The sequence below is a fragment of the Dendrobium catenatum genome, unplaced genomic scaffold (genome assembly GCF_001605985.2).
Source record: "Dendrobium catenatum unplaced genomic scaffold, ASM160598v2 fragScaff_scaffold_1177, whole genome shotgun sequence".
NCBI lineage: Eukaryota > Viridiplantae > Streptophyta > Magnoliopsida > Asparagales > Orchidaceae > Dendrobium > Dendrobium catenatum.
This window is the reverse complement of record NW_021319639.1, coordinates 111340-135005: the sequence shown is the minus strand read 5'-3', so window position 1 is coordinate 135005 and position 23666 is coordinate 111340. Positions and strand designations below refer to the sequence as shown.

Here is a 23666-nt window from a genome sequence, read left to right as displayed (position 1 = left end):
CCTTCAATAAAAAATCCCTAGTCTAACAATAATAATTAGTAAGAAAAGAAGTACACTCAAATCCCTACGTTTACTAAGCTTAGCAGAAGCAGGTGGAGGCGTCCTTCGTGACTACAATCAATTCACAAGAAATGACAGGCTTAAGAAATACGAGAGGAGGGCGAGTAGAAAACCTTCGTCAAGGGTCGACAACGATCCTCCACTTGACGATTTCTAACTATTCTTCAATAGCCTCCACCAAAGTATCCAAGATGCGTTCGATGTAATCTTCAACCGTATGATCGATCCTCGGGTTGACGTCGAAGAAGGTTGAATGCAAGATGCACCCAAACCCATGCTAGTCGTACTCAAGTTCGTACTTGGTGTCGGGATCGGCCATTCATGGGTGCTTGATGACAAAGTCTTCCCAAGGGTTGCTAGTACTCTTGAAGATCGTTGACGAGAAATAAGTTTCTTGAGAAGGGGTGTTGGTAGAAGGAGGCCGGCCAAGGGAGAAGAGGTCTAAAGGTTTTGCTTTGGGCTTAAGAGGGAGAAGAAATAAAACCTGAAAATAATTTCAGATTTTGGAGAGAAGGGGAATTGGAATTTGAAATAATTCCAAAAGGGAATGAGGGAGGGGAGGGGTGGCGGCAAGGAGAGAGGTTAGGGATTTATTTCCAAATATCAATATTAGATTTTGGAAAGAAATGAGGTGTGAGGGCCTTGGAAATTTTGGCCAAAGAGGATTTGTGGATTTGAAATTATTTCCTATGTGAAGAGTTGGGTTTAGGAAATAATTAAAAAGGAATTAATGGGATAGGGGGAGAGGGCCGGCGGCATCATGAGGTTGGGAGGGGATTGGGGGCAAGTGATTGGGGCTTCCTATTTTGGATTTAGGAATTAGGAAAGATTTAAATTAACTCCAATTTAAATTTGAAATTCAAATAGGGTTAATTTAGAAATTTTCCTAAAATAGATTTAATAATTTAAGGAAGATTTTAAATTTCAAATTGTTTAGATTTGAATTCAAAATTTGCCCCAATTACTCCAATCCAAATTTGGCCATGGAAATCAAAGTGGGAAGGGGGGCTAGGGCCGGCAGTTAGAAGGGTTTCGGGTGAGGTGGCCGGCAACTAGTGGGGGAAGTGTTTGTGGAGCTCGGTTGGGAAGAGAAGATGGCTTGGAGAGGGAGAAGGGTTTGGATGTAATGATGTCCGGTGGTGGTGGTGTAAGGGGAAAGGAGAAAGATAAGGAAGAAAACCACAAACCCGACTGTTTTCAAGGTTGGTGGGTGAAAGATAAGGAAGAAAACCACGAACTCTCAAGTTCTCACAAGAACTCATGCAAGTAAGAAATTTTAATCAATCATTCATTACCTTCGAAAAACAAACAAGAGGCTATAAATAGCCTTGTACATGAGACTCAAGAAATAAAAAGACGACAATGCCCTTGGGGCTGACATACGATATCCCTTACTAAAGGAGTATAAATGGAAATCATATAAAACAAATACGACGACAATTGGAAATAAGAAAATACATAAATAAGAAAATACAACAACGATATAAATAAATAAAAATACAATGACTCGATTGTGGCCGTAGATCGGCGGCCACGCCTCTGATAAACCTTCCATGATCTGATGTCCCCATCAAAATTATTTTTTATTCATGAATTATTTATTAAAGTCTATCAAATTAAAAATTATTTCAAACTTACTCAAAATGTTGTGATTTAGATCTGGTTCTAGATTTAAAGTTTATTTAAAACATTTTTTAATACAAGAATTATCCCTTTCATACAATTAAAGAAGATGGAATCATACACAATTGAAAATAATTATTGAATTATCGTTGCAATATTACAGAAATCGAATGTCCACAAGCAGATAGGTATTGCCTAACAACATAATAGTCAAGCATGACAATGATGACGGTGATTGTTGATTGTGGCATTTAACGGTGATTGTAAAAAAATATAATAGTGTTTTACAGCTCTCTGCGCTCTCAACCCCTCTTGCAAAAAAAAGATGCCCTATTTATAGTTTTTTTGTGAGAGACATTTTAATAAATTTGGATATAATAAAAAACATTCTACCGAATAGTCCATGTTGATCCCCGTAATCACATATTGTTTATCTAACATTTGAGTGCCTTAAGGATATAAGAACCAAACTTTTAGTTCATCTCATTGGGCCACTCGATTTGATTATATGCACGCAAGATTTCGAGTCTGTTTGGTATTTCAATTAATGTTAAAAAGTTTTCAAATTAACTTCAATTGCTTGATTTGAGTTCATTTGGAGTTGGGATGAGTCATTTGTGGTGTTGATGGATGTCGTCGAGATGTTTAGTTTGACTATAAGTTTGTTGAAATTGGAGTTCAAATATTTATGAATTTAATTTCAAAAATTTCAATTCAAAATTTGCTTTGAGATTCATGCTGAGTAATTGAATTTTTTGGAGATATTTCATTTGCCCCTATTTTCATACATCGAGGCTTTTGTTATTCAAAAGTATATGTTAAATATTAAAAAATTGCACAGTACATATTTATAATTTTAAAAAATTATGCAATATAATATCTCTCTAGACATTTATGTAGACCTCTCATCAAGGTCATGAACCTAGTAAAATCATTTTAATTATAATTATAGTTACCCTTGAAGTCCATGTGTCTATTGGAGCCAAATGTATGATAAAATTATGCTTTAAATTCTTCAAATATGCTCGAATTTAATCATAGAAGCTCCATTGAGCTTCAAAAAAGTCAAATTTAAATCTAAAACATAAAAAAAAGATCCATAAGCCCCAAAAACGAGGGAATAGATTTGTTTGGCTTGAAATTGGGCCCATACTTGGCCGAGCTAGCTACCCACCAGCCCAACCACAGCTACTGACGATGCTGAAGCCACCTTGTGTTGTTTTGCACGAGCACCATCCAAAGGTGTCATTTGGTGCCTCCTTAAAAGACAAATCTTTGAAATTATTTTTAGGTTTTATTTCTTCTCCCTCTCAAGCCTAAAGCAAAACCTTTAGACCTCTTCTCCCTTGGTCGGCCTCCTTCTACCAACACCCCTTCTCAAGAAACTTCTTTCTCTTCAACGGTCTTCAAGAGTATTAGTAAGTAGTAACCCTTGGGAGGACTTTGTCATCAAGCACCCATGAATGGCCGATCCCAACACCGAGTATGGACTTGAGTACGACGAGCATGGTTTGTGTGCATCTTGCATTCAACATTCTTCGACGTCAACCCGAGGATCGATCATACGGTTGAAGATTATATCGAACGCATCTTGGATACTTTGGTGGAGGCTATTGAAGAACAGTCAGAGATCGTCGAGTAGAGGATCACCGCCGAACCTTGACGAAGGTTTTCTACTCGCCCTCTCGTATTTCTTAAGCCCGCCCTTTCTTGTGAATTGATTGTTGTCACGAAGGACGGCTCCACCTGCTTCTGTAAGCTTAATAAACGTAGGGATTTGAGTGTACTTCTTTGCTTACTAATTCTTATTGTTAGACTAGAGATTTTTGATTGAAGCTACTAATCTGGCATTTTGCTAATTTTCTAATTTATTTTGAAGTTTCAAATCTCTGGTTATGTGACTTAGCCTAAGACGGCGTGACCGCTCTTACGTTTTATTCCATGGTTTTAAATGCTTGTAGTTTTCTCCATTATTCTCTAATAAAAAAGTTGTGCAAGATCTTATAAAAATCATTGCATTTCATATATAGTTCTATATCAAATTTGGTTAAATTTTTTTCTTTAAATATATATATTTTTAAAAATCAACAGAGATAAAATTATTTATATATTTTTAGTCATATAAAGTAAAATTTGTAAAGATGATTGTATATTTTTATATTACATATATAATTTATGAGATAAGGATTAAAATGATTCTTGATTATTTAAAATTTTTATTTATCTTTAAATATCATAAATAAAGACCTAAATAATTTCATGGAAACACAAAATTAAACCTATTTATTGTGTTAATAAATCAACTTTATATTTTTTGGTGGATATAACTCTATATAACTAGTGGCGAAGTCAAATTTTTTTATTTTAAAGGGGACACACATACACATACACACACATATATATATATTTCCCTAAATTTTTTTTATTCAGGCTTGAGACTGACATTGATAGTTTTATTTTTTTAAAAACTTGAATACTAAATATAAGATGGAAAACACTTATAATATATAACGTATGCTCTTCATATTTTTGAAAAGATTAATAATTACATCATTATCAATACAATCCAATATTTTCTTCTTAATATAGGCGAGTAAAATATCATTCATCCACTGATCTCCAATCCTATTTTGCAGTTGAGCTTTAATGATAGCCATTTAATCGACAAAACTAGGGCTAGTTTTAATAGCCTGAAAATAAGAGGATTTAAAATATTCTTTTTGTTTTGTATTATTGTCTCATCAAGACATCTAATATCTTTTAATAATAAGAATTGTGGATCAAATCGCATATTCATGATATAAGTTTCAAACTGATTGTCTAGAATTGTTAATTGAACAGAACTAAAATCACATGGATAAAGATGTGTCATTCGAATTAATCTTTATTTACTTAATAAAAAAAAGAATTATTTGGATTCAAACAGGAAATAGAAAAAAAGTAACTCAGTATTCATCTCTGTAAAATGATTATTTAACTCTTGAAGATGTATGTTAAAATTGTTTAGAAAACTTCAACTCGATAGTGATTTAAATTTGTCACATCCTGAGCTCTACGATGAGGCCGTCCCCGACCAACCCATCTATCATTCATATGGGGAATATCTATTTTTTGTTGCTCACAAAATGAAGTTAGTTTGACGATGATTATTTAATTCTTGAAGATGTATATTAAAATTGTTTAGAAAATTTCATCTCGATTGTGATTTAAAATTGTCACATTCTGAGCTCTAGGATGAGGCCGTCCCCGACCAACCCATTTATCATTTATATGGGGAATATCTATTTTTTGTTGCTCACAAATTGAAGTTAGTTTGGCGATGAAGTCTTCCCATTTATTTTCTCTCATATCTTACAGTCTCTTTTTTCATATTCGGACCAAAGACATGGCATTTACAATCTCCTGTTCTTTTCTTTTCAAAGCTTGTGATAACTCAGCTGTTATACCAAGTATATTCTTCAACATCAGCAAAAAGAATGAAAATTCAAACTATTGTATTGACTCAAATAATGTGAATGCCTCATCTTTATATTCAGAACTTATACTATCTTCAACAACCTCCGGAATAATAATAACTGAGGAGAATATTGTAATCAATCTTACAATTGATTCAATGTGATCCCCATCGTGTATCACCTAATTGCTTCAAAGTTATTTCTTGATTCAACCATTGTCCAGTTACAAGTTCTCCATTTTGTAATTCCATTAGAGTCATCTCTCATGTTTATCTTGAAGTTGGTCGTGACGCTTGCATGAAATATCAACAATATTAATCATATTCGAAAGTACATTGAATAAGAGAGCAATTTGAATATGAATTTTTGCAACATATATTAAGACTAATTGGAGCTGGTGTGAAAAGCAATGAATGTAATGTGCTGCCTTATTCTCAGTGAGGAACAATGCTTTTAACCCATTAAACTCCCTGCTCATATTGCTTGCTCGATCAAACCCTTGACCATGCAGTTTTGATATACCTAAACCATAAGTTGAAAGAAATTTCTCAATAAATCTTTTTATACTTCTAGCCGTCGTATCTGGAATATGAACAATGCCTAAGAAACGTTTAACTACCTGACCTTTTGAAGATATGTCGCGTGATTCATCAACTAAAATAGAGAATTAATTGTCTTTAACTTCCTTTTTATGCAATCTATGATGATAATCGGTATAACTCTTATGATATCTTTTTGAATCTATGGTGCAATTACTTTCAAATTTTTTGGCGCATTTTTAAGAACCACATTATTTATCTCATCATTATGTTCAGCTAGAAACTGCAACAATTGAAGAAAGTTTTCTTGATTTTTTTTGTCAGACTCATCATGTTCTCTGAAAGCTAGTCCTTATCATAAAAAAATGCACACAATCAACAGAAGCATTTAGACGAGTACGATATGCAACTGTAGCATAATCTAATTGCTTCTAAAACACAATACCAATATGTTAAATTTGCTTTATTAAAATTTCACAGTTTTTTGTGCATTACTGTGCAGACTATTATGACCCTCAACATGAAGTTCGAATTTGTTTTGTTTTTTTCCAATTTGAAAATTTATTCTTATTAAATCCATCGCCATCCTCATTTCCTATACCCGTTGCTTTGAAAACATAACAATATAAACAATATGCCTTATCTTTGTATATACCCTACACTAACCGGTTAGGGTATTTATCTAATCACACAATATTGAAGCGTCTATCATTTGTCCCAAATTTAGTTTTGAGAAATTCATGATTTTGAGGTTGGAATGGACCTCTTTGCAAGTACAACCGTCGAGCTTGATCTTGAATATTAGGTGTGAATTCACAAACCAGGGTCAGATGAAACGTTCTCTAAATTTACTTCTAGATTTTCTAATGATTCAAATTCCATGCGACTTTTTTTTTTGATTTTGCTACTCGTCTTCTTTATTTGTCTCATTGGAAGTCTTAGAAACCTTTTTAAAATACTTCATAAAATTTGTGCCTAATTTAATAATCTAGATAACAAAATAGAAACCTAGCAATTATTTAATGGGAGGAAGAAGATTTATCTAGATGGGAGGAAGAAGATATAACTAGAAAAAAACAAAATCTTAGAAATTTCTACAAGCAATTTCGATTTCATAGCCTACAAAACTATTAAATACAGAGACAAATCACAATGAAAGCAAAGCAACAACTAACAAGTATGACTAGCTATTTCCTTTGCACTAAAACAAGAGGCAAATCAAAATGAAATCCATTTTTTTATTCTTAATCAATATGATAAAGTAGAAGATGTGCCATGATGGGGAAGGAGAGGGAGAACCGAAGAAGATAGGGAAGATTGAAGAAGAAAATAAGAAGATATGCATGTGAACTGTGTTAGCCGTCGAACAGGGCGTCTGGCTTCGTCTGGATCGACTATCGAGTGAGGTCAGGCTTCGTTTGGCTACGTATGGCTCGAGGTAGCCTTTCAACACGTTGAACATGGTGGCTGGCTTTGTTGCTTCGTCCGTTGAATAGGGCGTCGAACGGATCGAGCGAGGTGAGGTTGCATCCCTTCGTCCGCGAGCTACGTGAACAATGAAATTAGGTTTTCCTTTTTTTTTTCTCCTCATGCCTCACCCCATCGCCAAACAAAAGTCCCGCTCAAGGTGGGGCACGTGGCCCCCCCCCCTCCCCCCTCAATTTGCCAATGTATATATCCACTAAAAATGGTGAGAAAATGACTTTAAAAAATTATGTACCATTTAAAAATTACTAAATTTATATTAAAAAAATGTCGATATTTCAAAATTCGTACGCATTTATGTTGATCGCCAATGTAAGAACCGGTTGGTCCCGTTCAACTGATCCAGACCATTCCACTCGAGCGAGCAAGATCACGCAGGCCAAGGAATCGTGCTAGAGAGCGAGATCGCGAGCTTAGGCAAGCTCAGCCGACGGGTTTGATAATGCTTGCAAACGAAGGATAGTGTTTAGAAACGAAAAGCATCAACTCCTCATGGGAGATAATTGTGATTTATTCACTCCTGTGGAATCATCGAGCGGATAAAAGCAACAGTTGAGGAGAAGCCGTGACTAAGAGGAAAAAAAAAGAAAAGAGGTGTGGAATGATCTTGAGTTGTGAATGAGGGAGATCAAGAGGGTGAGTACTGAAGCGAGGAAGAAGGAAGCCACATGCGTGCGACTAGGGCTCGAGCGTTGGTAGTGGCTTGGAAGAAGGTGATGTTGTTTTTTTTATTATAAAGTTATGTTTAGATTTTTTTTAATTTGATAATAAGTAATATGCTAATAATTTTTTTAAATATACGTAAGATTTAATCTAATGCCTAACTATTTATACTTTGTTATTTAGTTTAAAAATATTAAAGTTGGAATTTAACGTTATAAATTAGTTAATAAGTAAATATATTTAAAAAAAGTATATTATATTTTAATAAAGTTTAATGTATGTTATAAAATAGATATGTAAGAATAAGATATTTATGAGCTAATGATAATTTGTAAAAAAATGAGAGGTTAGTGAAGAAAATTAATTAAAATTAATAAGTTAATTAAAGAAAGGATTAATGAATATAGTTAAATTTTAATAATGTAGAAATTTTATTTTTAAATAATAATATTAATATGATAAATTCATAAAGCAAGGAGAATTAAATTTATCTTTGATTATGAGAGTTGTTTAAACGAATTAATTAGTTAATGATAGAAAGATTTTAATCAAAGAAATTTAAACAAGTTAGAGAAATTAAGAGTAGATTATAAATGAATTTTAAACAATGGGATCTTTTTATAGGTGTTAAGTTTATTGATCTAGAAACAAGGAGTAAGAGTAAAGTATATCAATACCTAAGTTCAAGATGAGTACTCAGGATACTATTTTATGATACAAATATTGCTTCCTCTAAATTAATTTTACTAAATCCATTTGATTAATTGTCGTTGGAAAGAAACATGCATGATTTATCTTTTATTGTTCAATGGTCAAATGTGCTTGTATGTGCATGTTGATAGAGCACACCCCTTAATAGTATTGGCTAGAGACGCAATGTACCCGTGCATGTAAATGAAAAATGTTATGGAAAAGAAAAAAATAAATGGAAAAGGAGTACCTTTATTGGTATAATTTAGTCGGTGTCTCCTGTGATGGTTGCATTATTTACAAAAAAGATAAAGACATGTTATATGTATAATAGTGATGATTATAATAAAATAAAATTAAATGAAAATAATTTATATTTGGAAAAGGGCATGCATATTATTTCAAAGGCATTGTGTTACTATAATTTTAGAAGTATGTTTTGCTCACTGAGTTATGTTATGACTTTATCTCCCTATTAAAAAATATATACAGGCATAATTCAATTAACTAAAATGAGTGGAAGAGAAGAGAATGTATATTGTAGGCGCGATAGTTCGAATGAAAGTTTATTTCAAGTTGTTTTGTGGATTTAGTGGCTCTTTCAATTTTTTGGAGATAAATTTAGCAAATGAAAATTAGTTAACCGTCCGACCGTATGTTTCTGTCTCGTTAAATTCAAATTTTTGGGCTGGGTCGTGACAAAAGTGGTATCAAAACCCAAGGAATATTTTAGAAATTTTAATCGTAATGAAAGAGCTAGATGAATTATTTATGAAATTATTTAGGAAGAATTTAGAGATTTGATAATAAAATTAATTATTTTATATAAATATATCTAGTATGTGGATGATCAAGAGGAAGTAACGGATAGAAATATGGAAGGAGAAGAAGTACCACTTGAAATGACCATGAACACCAATACCTTTGTCCATATGATGATGACTAATGCAAAACTGCTTCAGGAATCAATATCACAGCCTGGAGTTGGAGTGCATAAATATCTGAAGTTGTTTCAGGACATGCGACCACTATTCAAAGAAAATGAGGGATCAATTGAGGTAGAGACTTAGTTGCTTCGTATAGAGAAGATATTAGATAGCATGTCATACCCTGATGAAAGAAAAGTGCCACTTGCTACATTTGTTTTGGATGGAGATGCAGAAAGGTGGTGGATAGGTTAACGTGAAGACAAACTATGAGATATTCCAAAATTATTGGTTAACTGAGAAGACTGTGGAACTTTTTAGAGAATGATTCATATTTATATTAGCAAGGAGACATATGCATAACAAATTTATAAGGCTGGTTCAAGTAGACAAATCAGAGATGCAATATGAAGAAGAATTTAAAACCTTATCTAGATATGCATCACAACTGATTTCAACAGCAGAAGAGAAATATTATCGATTCTTATCTAGTCTACAACAACAACAACAACAACATCAAGCCTTTATCCCACTACGTGGGGTCGGCTACATGAATCCTTTTTCTCCATTGTGTCCTATTAAAAGTCAAATTCTCATTTAAATCTAATAAAGAAAGGTCATTCCTAATATTTTCTAACCAAGTCTTTTTAGGTCTACCCCTACCTTTCTTAACATAAGTCAAATCTAATACCTCTACTCTCCTAACCGGGTCATCACAAGGCCGCCGTTTTATGTGACCAAACCATCTAAGGCGACTTTCTCTAATCTTATCTTATAATGGAGCTACTCCAACCTTTTCACGTATATGCTCATTTCGTATCCTATCTCTAAGGGTAAAGCCACTCATCCACCTGAGCATCCTCATCTCTGCCACCCTTAACTTAGTATTATGCTTCTCTTTTAAAGGCCAACATTCGGCACCATAAAGCATTGCAGGCCTCACTACCATCTTATAGAATTTTCCCTTAAGTTTGAGGGGTACATTTCTATCACATAACAAGCCCGATGCATTCCTCCACTTCAACCATCCAACTTGAATTCTGCTTATAATATCCCCATCTATTTCACCATCACTCTGAACAATAGATTCAAGATATCTAAAACGTGTACTCTTATTAATGACTTGATCGCCCAAAGTCACAATCCCCTCACTACGTCTATTACTACTAAAATTACACTCCATATATTCCGTTTTAGATCTACTCAAGCGAAAACCTTTAGACTCTAAGGTTGACCTCCATAATTCAAGTTTACCTTCAACTCCCTCTCTAGTCTTATCAACAAGAAGAATATCATCAGCAAAAAGCATACAACTCGCTTCCATAGTTTTAAAGTATGACACATTAACTTAATACCTCTATAATTCGCACAATCTTGTGCATCACCTTTATTCTTAAAAAATGAATTAACACACTCATTCAACACTCATCTGACATCTTTTTAGTTTTCAAAATAGTATTAAAAAGTTTAGTAAGCCATGAAATTCCTTCATCTCCTAATCATTTCCACACCTCTATTGGAATATCATCAGGTCCAACAGCTTTTCCACCCTTCATTTTCTTTAAAGCCTCTCTAACTTCAGTTTTACTAATACGCCGATAAAAACATAAATCTTTATTTTCATTTAGGGTGTTAAGGTCACTATAGTCAATCTTATTTTCACAATCTTCATTAAAAAGTTTAGCAAAATATCTCATCCATCTTTGTTGAATATCATCTTCTAAGAAAAGTATTTTTTGATCTTCATCTTTAATACACTTCACTTGAACTAAATCCTTACTACTCCTATCTTTTTGTTTGGCTAACTTATACATATAAAATTAGGAAATCTTTAGTACCTTTAGGAATCGAGGATTATTTAGTGTTGGTAGAAAGAGCTAAAATGGTGGAGATTGACTTTCAAATAACTCAGAATAGAAGGGATCAACATAAAAGAAAGAGTGTTGAAGAAGATATTCAAATTAATCAGTTTAGCCCTAGTGGAGTTAATAGTGCAACTGCTAGTAGAGTCATGGAAGCTTTTGCTAAGTATGGAAGATTTCATAATAGTGAATGCTTGATGGGCTCCAACACTTGCTACTAGTGTCATCAGCTTAGCCTCATAGCAAAATATTGCCTTACATTAGTTCAGAGGACTTCAGGAGAGATGAGATTAGGTGAAGCACTTTCACAGAAGAGCTTTGGCAAATATAAAATGATAGAATCAACATTTTCAACTCCTTCACATTCTCAACCAAGACAAAATTCGACCTTGTGTTTATGCTTTGACTCAGCAAGAGCCTAATGAATCAATAAATGTTAATAAAGACAAATGAGATGTCTTAATATAGTAATTTGTTATGTTATAGATGTTTAGCTTTATCAAGTTATCTTGTTATATTATATTAGATGTTTTGTTTTATTCAGTTATGTATCCAATGTTGAAGTTTATGTTGAATAAAATTGAAAATGTTATTTTGTTTATGTGACTAGAAGTTATAAGTAAATTTTGAGGATGAAATTTTTTATAAGAAGGGAAGATTATAAGAACTGGTTGGCTTGAACTTAACCGGACCATTGCACTAAAGAGCGGGCGAGCGGGATCGCGAGCTCAAGCAAGCGCAATCGATAGGTTCGATCGTGCTAGCAAGCAAAGAATAGTGTTCATAAACGAAAAGTAATGACTCATTGTGGGAGATAATTACGATTCATTCACTCCTGTGGAATCTATGAGTGAATGAAAACAATAGTTGAGGGGATGTCGTGACCGAGAGGAAGAAGAAAGAAAAGAAGCAGGGAATGAGCTTGAGCAGCGAATGAGGGAGATCGAGAGGGTGAGTACCAAAGCGAGAAAAAGGAAGATGCATGCGTGCGACTAGGGCTCGAGCGTTGGTAGTGGTGAAGAAGAAGGTGATGTAGTTTTTTTTATTATGAAGTTATTTATAGATTTTTTTGTTATTTGATAATAAGTAATATGCTAATATTTTTTTTTAAAATAAACATAAGATTTAATCCAATGCCTAATTTTTTGTACTTTATTATTTAATTTAAAAATATTAAAGTTGGAATTTAACGTTAGAAATTAGTCAATAAGTAAATATATTAGATTTTAATAAAGTTTAATATATCTTACAAATGGTATCAGAGAAATACACCATCCAGAAGATGAGAACTAAGTGCCATACAAGACAAAGTGCTATGCCATAGGAGCTACCTCTTAAATCCTGTATGGGAAAAAATGTTACATGACGAGAGCCACCACTTGAACTTATAGGGGCCACCTTTAGAATCCTATATGTATGGTGGATGATTCTGTGATAAAGATACCGACGAGAACGTCAGTTACTTAAGTGGGGGAGATTATGAAATTCCTTAAGTAAAAGAAGCCAAACTTTTAAATATCGAGGTGCCTTTTTGTGAAATAGTTGAAATTTCATTAGTTAAGCATGTTCATCCCGGATTAATTTTAGGATGGGTGAATTGTGAACGGTTAAAAGTTCTCATACTAACATGAGTATTGGAGGTATATTTAAGAGGATTAAAGATTTGAAAGGAATTTGAACATACAAAAATATTCAAAGTGAGTAATTTTAATTATATTATAGCAATGCCAAGATTTTTTTATGGTATCTCAAGTTCTTTTTATTTAATGCAATTATTGCATGTTTATGTCATTATGTCGATTGAATGATATTGTATGAATAAATTATCTGAGAAAAAATAAAAGAAATCAAAACATGAGATATTTGCTACATGATTACTATAGAACATTGCAATGCACTCAATGTACTTGATATAGTTCAATGTTAAATATGTAACCAACTAGAAACTGATTGAATTACTAATGAATAGGTATATTGATAAAATGTCTTTACAGATTATTATAAAATGTGAAGAAAAATAGAATAAACTAAATGATGATTTAAACAAAATTGAAAGTATTAATAGAAAGAAAAGGTGCATGCATGCCAATTATAGGAGTTCACTCTGTATGGTACTTGCTGGGGAAGCAACGTACTCGTACACGTTAAATGTAAATGAAAATTGTTGTACCTTTATTGGTACATTTTGATGGTGCTCATGTACTAATGTAATGGAATAAATGTTTAGGGTTTAGGGATAAATGAAACAGAATAAGAAGTAATTTATATGAAAGATGAATTATAAAATTTATAGCATATGAAAGAAGATACATATGTTAACTGTGTAAGAAAGATAAAAAAACGTGTTTGTTTTATTTTATATGCCTAAATGTTGTATATGAAATTATGATTATCCATTGAGTTTACTTTGTAAACTCACTTCATTAAACTCATTTTTCAGGTAAGTCTATTGATAAGTAGAAATAACTGAAAGAGAGAATATTGTGTATAGAAAAAGATGCTTGAATGATAATAGGTATAATCTGGTTTGTGTTTATGAACAAATGAATAATATATTAATGGCTCTTTCGTGTTTGTGGATTGTTAGTTGTTACTTTGTGTAATTGTAGTAATTGTGTTAACTGTCCGACTGTCAATTCCTGCCTTGTTAGTTTGAGTATATGGGTTGGGTCGTGATAATTTTAATCAAAGAAATTTAAAATAATAAATTAGAGAAATTAAGAGTAGATTATAAATTAATTTTTAATAATTGAATCTTTTTATGTGTGTTAAGTATTAATCTCGAAGTAACGAGTCAGAGTAAAGTATCTCAGTACCTAAGTTCAAAGTGAGTACTAATGATTATATTTTATGATAAAAATATTGCTTCCTCTAAATCAATTTTATTGAATCCATTTGATTAATTGTTGTCGGAAAAAAACATGCATGAATTATCTTTTATTGTTCAATGGTCATATCGAAATTATTGATAATGGCATAATATTTCATCAATTGTATCATAGAAAATTATTGAATGATAAATGAATGAAACTGTATCATAGAAAATTCTGGAACTCTTCAACATATTCTTGATATCTTTATTTAAATTCTAATGTGATGTGAAACAACATGCGTTGAACAAGAATTGCCTTTGAGAAATTAATAAAAGCGATGAAATTTATCTTGCTAATAAATAACTCTTTGTTTGCTCAAGATTGAGTTAAGAATTCGCCGTTGAGAGATTTAGCAATGATAATAGATTACATGTAGAGATTACGGTAACTTGCAAAATAACAACTAAATATTTAGGTAATGCAAATAGCTAATGATAACGAAGCCCCAAATTTAAAATCTAGATCGTTCACCTTGAAGTTCTTCACTCGTTTTGAAAATGGTGGCTAGCGGAGGAGGATCGTAAGTAGACTTAGCGATGCCACTAGTAGACAGGTGATCCCGAGAGGACTCGTCGCCGGGGAAGAAGCCGAACTTGGAGGAGCGGGTGGGCGGCCGTCAATGATCCACTCGGAGTCTGGACGACGTTTGTCGATGACATGTATGAGGGTCGGTAAGATCCGATCCAAGTAAGTCCCAACGGTGTCGTCGTCAGAATCAAATCCTGCGTCGAAGAACGGCGATCGTTGGATGTCGAGGTTGCCGTGAGCGTCGAACACAAGTTCCCATTCAAGTTCGGGGTCCGCCATGCATGGTGGTAGCGAGTGATGAAGCCAAAGAGGGGAGGCGAGCGAGCAAACTGCGGGCAAGGCAAGAGGGGCTGGTCACGGGTTGGAGAGGGGCTAGGGGCGGGTGGAGCTATGGGGGGGAGAAAGGCTAAAATCTGAGAATTAATTCAGATTTTCGAAATTGGCGGCCTCTTAATTTCAATTTTAGAATTTTGAATTTGAAATTAATATTAGGAGGGAAGGGTTAATGGTGTATTAAAGAAAATTAAAAGGGGGAGAGATATGAGGGATGGCCGGCCATGTAAAGAGGGGAGAGGTTGGAAATTTAAGTAGGTGGGGACCGCAATTGATTAATCAAAATCTGAAATTTAGATTTCAGATTTTAATTATATCGTGTAACTCCCTAATTTAATGAAAATTGGGAGGGAATTTGAATTTCAAAAGGTTGTAACTCCCCTTAATTCATTCCCCAATTTAAGTGGCTCAATTAGGAAAGTCATTAAGGGATGGAAATTCAAATTAGCAAGGGGCCAAAGGGGGCCGGCGGTATGGGCTCACGGTGGCTGGCGGCAAGGGGATCTGCGGGGGCCGGCGGGAGGGGCTCTACAGGCCGGCGGGTAGAGCTGTGCAGGCCGGCGGTTGGCTGGCAGGGGGGGCTCTGCAGGCCGGCGGGTAGAGCTGTGCAAGCCGGCGGCCTGGATAGCTCCAAGGGGTCTGAGGCAATAGGATGAGGGGAAGGGGAGAGGTGAAAATCTGAGGATTTTCGTTGCTTTGATTCCACTCACCTCGCTTCTCTTCAATACTCGATCTCCACACAATAATCTTTGGACTAAATCTAGAACTCATGAAGAGATCTAGTTTTCCCGTTGAACTCACTAAGAGATCTAAGGGAAGTGCACTTACAAAGAGAACAAAGGGAAATATCTTTCATTCATCAAAACTAAAACTTTTACAATACATGATGCCTCATATAAGGAGGTCCAAAATAATAAAACTGAAAAGATAGAAACGCCCTCTGGGCTATATAAGCGAAACAATGCCTCAGGGGCAAACTAGGAAAACTAAAGAAAGTACACATGACATAAGCTGTAATTAAATCAGAAATAGAGACTCTGGATCATAGCCGTCGATCTGCGCCACCGGCGATGGTACACGTGTCGAAATCTGATGTCCCTATCATTCTCCCCAGGTGGGAGAAAACTCGACCCCGTCGAGTGAGTGTCTCTAGAAGCCTCGTACCACTCCAGCAAGTCTGGGTCCAATTTTTGTAGCTCATCTCGGTCGATTCACACGTTCTCCGTCTCCGGCTTTTCTGCCCATTGAACCAAGTACCTTCGGCGACCACCGTCTTTAATAGAAATGATTTCATCGCTAAGTACTGCCTCAATCCTCTCCGCAGTAGGTAAAGTGGGAAATTTTGGGAGTGGGGGTAGGCTGGGATCTCACCAGGTGGGGACTCACAAGGCTCATCAAGTAAGGGATTGGGTGGGTTAAACTCGGAACCCTCATAGGTTACAATATCTTCAATGTTAAAAGTGGGGCTAAAGTTAAAACCTTCGGGAAGGTAAAGCACATAAGCATTACTGTTTATTTTAGAAATTATTCTGAAAGGTCCCGCGCTTCTTGCGTGTAATTTCTTAACGGTCCCTTGCGGGAACTGCTCCTGACGAATTCGAACCATCACATAATCTCCTTGTTCAAATTCTTTGAACCTTCTCTTGAGGTCCGCATTGAGTTTATAGTTAGCATTGCTCAATTCAATTCTTTTATTTATTTCTTTGTGCAATTCTTGTAAATGCGATGCAAATGCAGATGCTGACTCAGATGATCTAGACTTATGACTCATGGGAATTAGATCTATATGTTGCCTAGGTTGGTATCCGTACATGACCTCGGCAGGACTCAGACCCGTGGTTCTGTTGACAGAATTGTTATAGGCAAAGGCAATGGGCAACTTAGAATCCCAGTCTCTAAGGTTTTCACCTACTAACGTTCTTAAAAGGTTTCCTAAGCTTCTGTTAACGACTTCAGTCTGACCATCAGTCTGAATGTGGAAGGCTGTGGAAAACTGTAATTTCGTACCCATCTTAAACCATAATATTTTCCAAAAATAACTCGTGAACTTAACATCCCTATCAGAGACAATAGTCTTCGGTAGCCCATGAAGTCTCACAATTTCGTCAAAGTAGAGCTTAGCAACCCGGGAGGCATCAAAAGTTTTAGAACAGGGGAGGAAATGGGCCATTTTTGAGAATCTATTGACGACAACACAAACAGAATCGTGCTTTCTCAAGGTCTTAGGCAATCCTAATACAAAGTCCATACTTACATCCTGCCACGGGCAATTGGGCACGAGGAGTGGTGTATAGAGGCCCATATTTTTCTTACATTGTTTGGCCAACTGGCAGGTGTGACACCTCCGTAAGAGTTTGCTGACGTTACGTTTGAGGTTGGGCCAATAAAATCGATTTTCTAGCGTGACAATAGTCTTGGCTTGCCCGAAGTGGCCAGCTAAGCCTCCAGCATGTAACTCCCGAACTAGAAATTCTCATAGTGAAGTGTTGGGAATACAAAGTTTTTGCGACTTGAATAGATAGCCATGCTATACAAGAAAATCATTTATAACTTGATCTTCTCCGCTGATCAGTAGGGAGTATGTTTCTTTGAAATCAGGGCAGTCCAAGTAATCCTCCTTAAGGCGTTCAAATCTGGTAACCTCAGTTTTCATTCATTGAGTAATCATCAGCCTCCTGCTAAGGGCATCCGCAGCTTTATTCTCAGTCCCAGCCTTATGTCTAATCGTGTAAGTGTACTCCTGTAAGAATTCAACCCAACGACCATGGCGGGCATTGAGTTTCTTCAGCGAGTTAATGTACCTCAAGGCTTCATGATCCGAGAATATCACAAATTCTTGTGGTAATAAGTAGTGTCTCCAGTATCTAAGGGACTGTATTACCGCATAGAATTCCTTGCCGTAGGTAGAATACCTTTGACGAATGTCGTTTAGCTTCTCAGTAAAATATGCCACAGGGTGTCCCTCTTGAGATAAGACTCCTCCAATTCCAATTCCAATTCCTGATGCGTCACATGTTACTTCAAATACTTTAGAGAAATCAGGGAGACACATAACAGGGGCTTCTCAACCATTTTCTTCTTAATATTTTTAAAGGCCTTTGTGGCAGCTAGTGTCCAATGAAATTCTCCTTTCTTGAGGCAGTCAGTTATGGGTGCCACTATAGTGCTAAAGTTTCTAATAAACCTCCTATAGAATGTGGCCAATTCGTGAAAACTCCGAACATCTCTAATATTCTTAGGTTCAGGCCACTCATTAATTGCTCTAACCTTCTCAGGGTCGGCTGAAATTCCTTGAGATGAAATTATGAATTCGAGAAAGGTAACACTATCAGTGAGAAACACACACTTCTGAGTGTTTGCATACAACTGTTCTTTCCTCAAAATCTCGTAGACCTGCTTCACGTGCTCCAAATGTTGGTCTACCGATTTATTATAGATCAACATATCATCGAAGTAGACGACAACGAATTTTCCGAGGAAAGGTCGAAGGACTTGGGTCATAATTCGCATGAAGGTGCTAGAAGCGTTACTAAGACCAAAGGGCATAACCATCCATTCATACAACCCATCTTTTGTCTTAAAGACCATTTTCCATTCATCACCCGGGCGGATTCTAATCTGATGATATCCGCTTTTAAGATCAACTTTTGAGAATAGTGTTGCTCCAGTCATCATGTCTAACATGTCGTCTAGTCGTGGGATCGGAAAACGGTATTTCACAGTAATCTTGTTGATAGCACGACTATCAACACACATCCTCCAAGAACCGTCTTTCTTAGGAGTTAAAAGGGCAGGAACGACACACGGGCTAAGGCTCTCTTTGATAAATCCACGTTGTAGAAGTTCATCTACTTGCCTTTTTAATTCAGTGTTCTCCGTTGGGTTCATCTCCTTTTTTGCCATTGTGTCATGTTAAGAGTCAAATTCTCATCTAAATATGATAAAGAAAGGCCATTTTTAATATTTTCTAACCAAATCTTTGTAGGTCTACCTCTGCCTTTCTTAACATAAGTCAAATATAATACATCTACTTGCCTGATCGGATCATCGGAAGGCCGCCATTTTTTGTGACCAAACCATCTAAGGCGACTCTTTCTAATCTTATCTTCTACTGGAGCTACTCTAACCTTTTCAAGCATATGCTCATTTCTTATCCTGTCTCTAAGAGTAAAGCCACTCATCCACCTGAGCATCCTAGTCTCTACAACACTTAACTTAATATTATGCTTCTCTTTTAATGGCCAACATTCTGCACCATAAAGCATTTCAGGTCTCACTACCATCTTATAGAATTTACCTTAAGTTTGAGAGGGTCTTTTTTTCACACAACAAGCTCGATGTATTCCTCCAATTCAACCATCCAACTTGAATTCAGCTAATAATATCTTCATCCATTTCACTATTACACAGAATAATAGATCCAAGATATCTAAAACGTGTACTCTTATTATTGAGCTGATCACCCAAAGTCACAATCCCCCACTATATATATTATTACTAAAACTACACTATATATATATATTCAATTTTAGATCTACTCAAACGAAAACCTTTGGACTCTAAGTTTGACCTCCATAATTCAAGTTTTCCTTCAACTCCTCTATTCTTATCAACAAGAAGAATATCATGAACAAAAACACATACACCAGGGTACAATCTCTTGCAAATTTATAGTGAGAACATTCATGACTAAAGCAAAAAGATATGTGCTTAAGGTTGATCCTTGATGTAATCCAACTAAAATAGGAAAATACTTTTTGTACCACTTTTCAAGTGTAGATACCATATGCTTTGCTGGGTACATCTTAATTGCAAGCAACTTTGTTTTTAAGGAAGAGAAGCTTGAATCAGATTTTATTACATAAGAACATGCTTGTGGAACTTTTTTGCTCGTATGCTGCATTAATCATATAGAATAGAATGCTATGCGAAGATTTGCTTTGCTTTTACATTTTGATAATCCTATTTTAATTGCTTTTTAAGTATATTTGACTAAATAACTTTATGCATGCCTTTGGTAGAGACCTTTGATTGCTTTTTTTTTTGCTTGTAAACATACCCTTTTAATACGTCCATCTTCCCCTCTATAGTTGATTTATCATAAAGTTAATGCTGATTCTATGGATCTTCTTTTGATTTTTGTTCTTCTTTTGATCTTTCAGGGTTGGTATAATTATATAATACCAAAGATACTGTATGCAGTTATGGATTTGAACCTTTCAAGATTCACTAATCCCAAGGGTTCAAGTTGTTCCGCAACTCAAAACTTATATGTGGCCAATTGTGGTCCAGCTGTAGGCATATCATTTGAGGATATCAAATCTGTCTTTAGTATCTTTGGAGAAGTGGTTGGGATTCATGCTGCTGATGATAGCGGCACTCGTGTTATTGTTTGCTATTCAGAGTTAATTGCTGCTAAAGCGGCTTTTGAAACTTTAAATGGATGTCGTTGTGGAGCCCTTGGTGGACGAATTTTGCATATTCGCTACTCAATTCTGCAACCACCACCAAAGGTTTTGCATATATGACTATCTTCAAGTTTGATAACATTTCCTCACAGTGTGTCATGTATCTTGTTTTAGAGCGTTGTACTTTATCATCATGTTTGATATAAGTGCAAATTATTTATATTTATTTAACTGCTGGTTAAGGGCTTGAACTTTGCCTTCTTTAAAAAAATGATTAAGGCAACATTGAAACATGTTAGCATACATTATAATTTCTATTAGGCTGTTGAAAACATCATCATCATGATGATCAACATCATCTTTATCATCATCAAATTCCTGTATATTATTTAGAGTATATGTGACGCACGAAACCATAATTGTCACTCAAATCTTTTTTTTCATTTGGACTTATAATTTGACCAGATTAAGTGAGGTGGCACTAGATTAAGCAGATCCATGCACCCTAAAGATTCTAATTGCTAGGATGTCAACCAAAAAAAAAAAAAATGAATGACAAAATCATGCTAAGATGAGAAAAGTGCAATGTTTGATCCAAGTCTTAATGTCTAAAGGATTGGTTAAATTTTAAATGGGTCTTGATGCAATATTGTACGAGAGTTGATGACAAGCCAATGAGTATTCGTTTCCTTTCCCTCATTCACAATTGTTAGAATTCCTCTGTAAATAACTATAGTTTGTTGCCCAAATACTAAAATTACTATTTATTGGCGGATTTTATTCATTTGAAGCCTTTTAAAGAAAAAAATGTGTAGTCATTTGAAATCATCCAATTTTAGCTTTTCTTGTCTTTTTTAGCATACTGGGTTGAAGAGCCGACCATGGTGTCCCATACTCCACCCATATATGTCTTTCGTTATATGGGGGTAGTTTTAGCACATTTTTTTGATAGCTCATTCACAATTGCTTGAATTCCTTTGGGCAAGGGTCATTCAAAAGCTAAGCGAAGTTTTCATTGGATGCATTTCAAAAGACTATTAAAATGATTTTTTGGACAAAATATCTTGTTTGTTTAAAAATAAAAGTATACAATCATATAAAAAGAATGATCAAGTGTCCTGCATGTCCCATCAAATAAATTGAAAATAATTAACATAGCACAAATAGAATTCATAGGGGATTTGATAGCTCGTTTGCGTGCACAAACAAAACCATTTCAACATCAACAACATAAAGCTTTTATCCCACTATGTGGGGTCAGCTACATGAATCCTTTTTCTCCATTGTGTTCGGTTGGACAATTTAGACATCTCAAACATGCAGGTATAGTAGGCATAGTCTATTTTGCGCAACATCTAATTTTTGAGTGATTTTTTATTTATGCAATGTGTCACACCCCATTTTGACCCCCCTATAGTCAATTTAGAGTGTAAGAGAAGGAGAATTTGAATAGATTTTTTTTATTACTAATAGTAATACCTATTATAAAATACTTCTATCATAATCAGGGAGTAAGAAGTAGCTATTTAGAATATCCTAACGTATCATAACATATCAAGCTTTATACTTTATAATAAGAAGCATACGTGATATACTTCAAATAAAATACACATCTAAATTGAAAAACAGAGATTCACTAAAACTTTTTCAACTTTACTTACATACCCAAAAGTCTGTATAGCTCTTACTCAGATATACCAAAAAAGTATATGTACACAAAAGAGTAGTCAACTGGCCTGACCACTACCCAACTGGCTCCTTTCCCATGCTTGTAGTACAACCATTACTAATGAGCTAAAGCTTAATAAAATATGCAATCAATGTATAAGAAATAATAATATTTTGACAATTAATTTAAAACACATGTAAATTTTATACTGGTCATAAGAATACATAACATTACTTTCTTTCTTGTTTACTATTCAATACCTTTATATAAGTCATATGATGACTATAGACTTTTGCACCGTTCTAGCTTTTTAATTTAAAATTGGTTTTGAATTCTCAACTTTTAGAGTTAGAAGTTGTTTTCTCATTGAATGTTGCTATCATAATATAAAAAATATGAATTTGCAATTATATAAAATTTTACTATTTTCTATGCATCTTTTGGGTATCTTGCATCGCTAGAAATTTGTTCTCCTAGACACTGTCTTTTTTTTCTCTTGTATATAATCTCAATTGTACTGTTTCTCATTTAAGAATGACCTTTTCTCTCTTTCAAAACTTTTTTTTTCTACTTTTTCTTATAATTCCTCTTCTTTACAGTTTTCTGCAACCAGTTCATCCTTTTACTTAGAAAATTCAGCAATAGCCCACTTTTTCTCCGGATTTCAGCTTCACAACAGCAACTTTTATAAGATTTCAACAACATTACAGCAGCTCTTACTCTTATTTCCAATGTTCCAGCACAAAATAGTAAATAACAACCTTTATCTTGATGTTTTAAGCAAACAACTTCACTTTCAACAGTAGAAAACATTCATTTTTTTCCTTAAATTCAACAAATGATCTAAATTTCTAGAATTTCAGCTAATACAATCAATAGCCACTGATTTCCTCACCTTTATGCTCTGGCTACAACACTCCATAACAACAGCCTTCTTGATTTTTGAAGTCCGCAACAACTAGCAGCACCAGCAACCCCTCACAAATTTTCCCTCAGCTTTCACTGAGAACCAGTGCGGCTGTGAAGGAATGAGGGAAATGCTTTAATGCTTAAGTTAATTTGATATAATATTGCTATATTCCACTAATAATATTTTAATATGCTGTAACTCCCACTAATTCTTATTACTAGCCGTGTGATCCCACTCCCAATCATCAGTCCATTGCATGTTGGTTTTAGTGGAATTGTTGCAGTGTTTACAACAATTAACAATTGCTTTAATTAATACTATTAACAAATAATATTTAATTAAATGATATAAAAATGTTAATTAACTATTATTAAGCTATTAAATGAATACTTATATACAATTATATATGAAAATAATCAGAATTTAAAATAGAATTTAATCAAATTAGATGGGCATTTTTCATAAGTGGGGGAAAATAGGGTAAAATTTTGGGGCAAATTGCATGCTTACTTTTTGAAAAACTTTTTAGTGTTATACAATACATTTGAAGTTGAAAATTTTTGAGGTTGCATTTGTTGGTTGTCATTTTCGTCGTGTTTGCTCATGCTGATTTGTCGAGTAGTTGTGTAGGTCAATGTTACG

General features: G+C 34.6%; 1 protein-coding gene across 4 annotated transcripts in view; it reads left to right on the top strand.

Moving 5' to 3' along the window:
* LOC110106918 (alkylated DNA repair protein ALKBH8 homolog) overlaps positions 1–23666 on the top strand; it is a 119476-nt gene that overhangs the window by 8665 nt on the left and 87145 nt on the right. For all 4 annotated transcript variants that reach the window (XM_028698900.1, XM_028698901.1, XM_020837006.2 and 1 more), the window contains exon 2: positions 20200–20550. In XM_028698900.1, coding sequence (XP_028554733.1) covers positions 20200–20550 — 351 coding nt within the window. The remainder of the gene's footprint in view (positions 1–20199; positions 20551–23666) is intronic.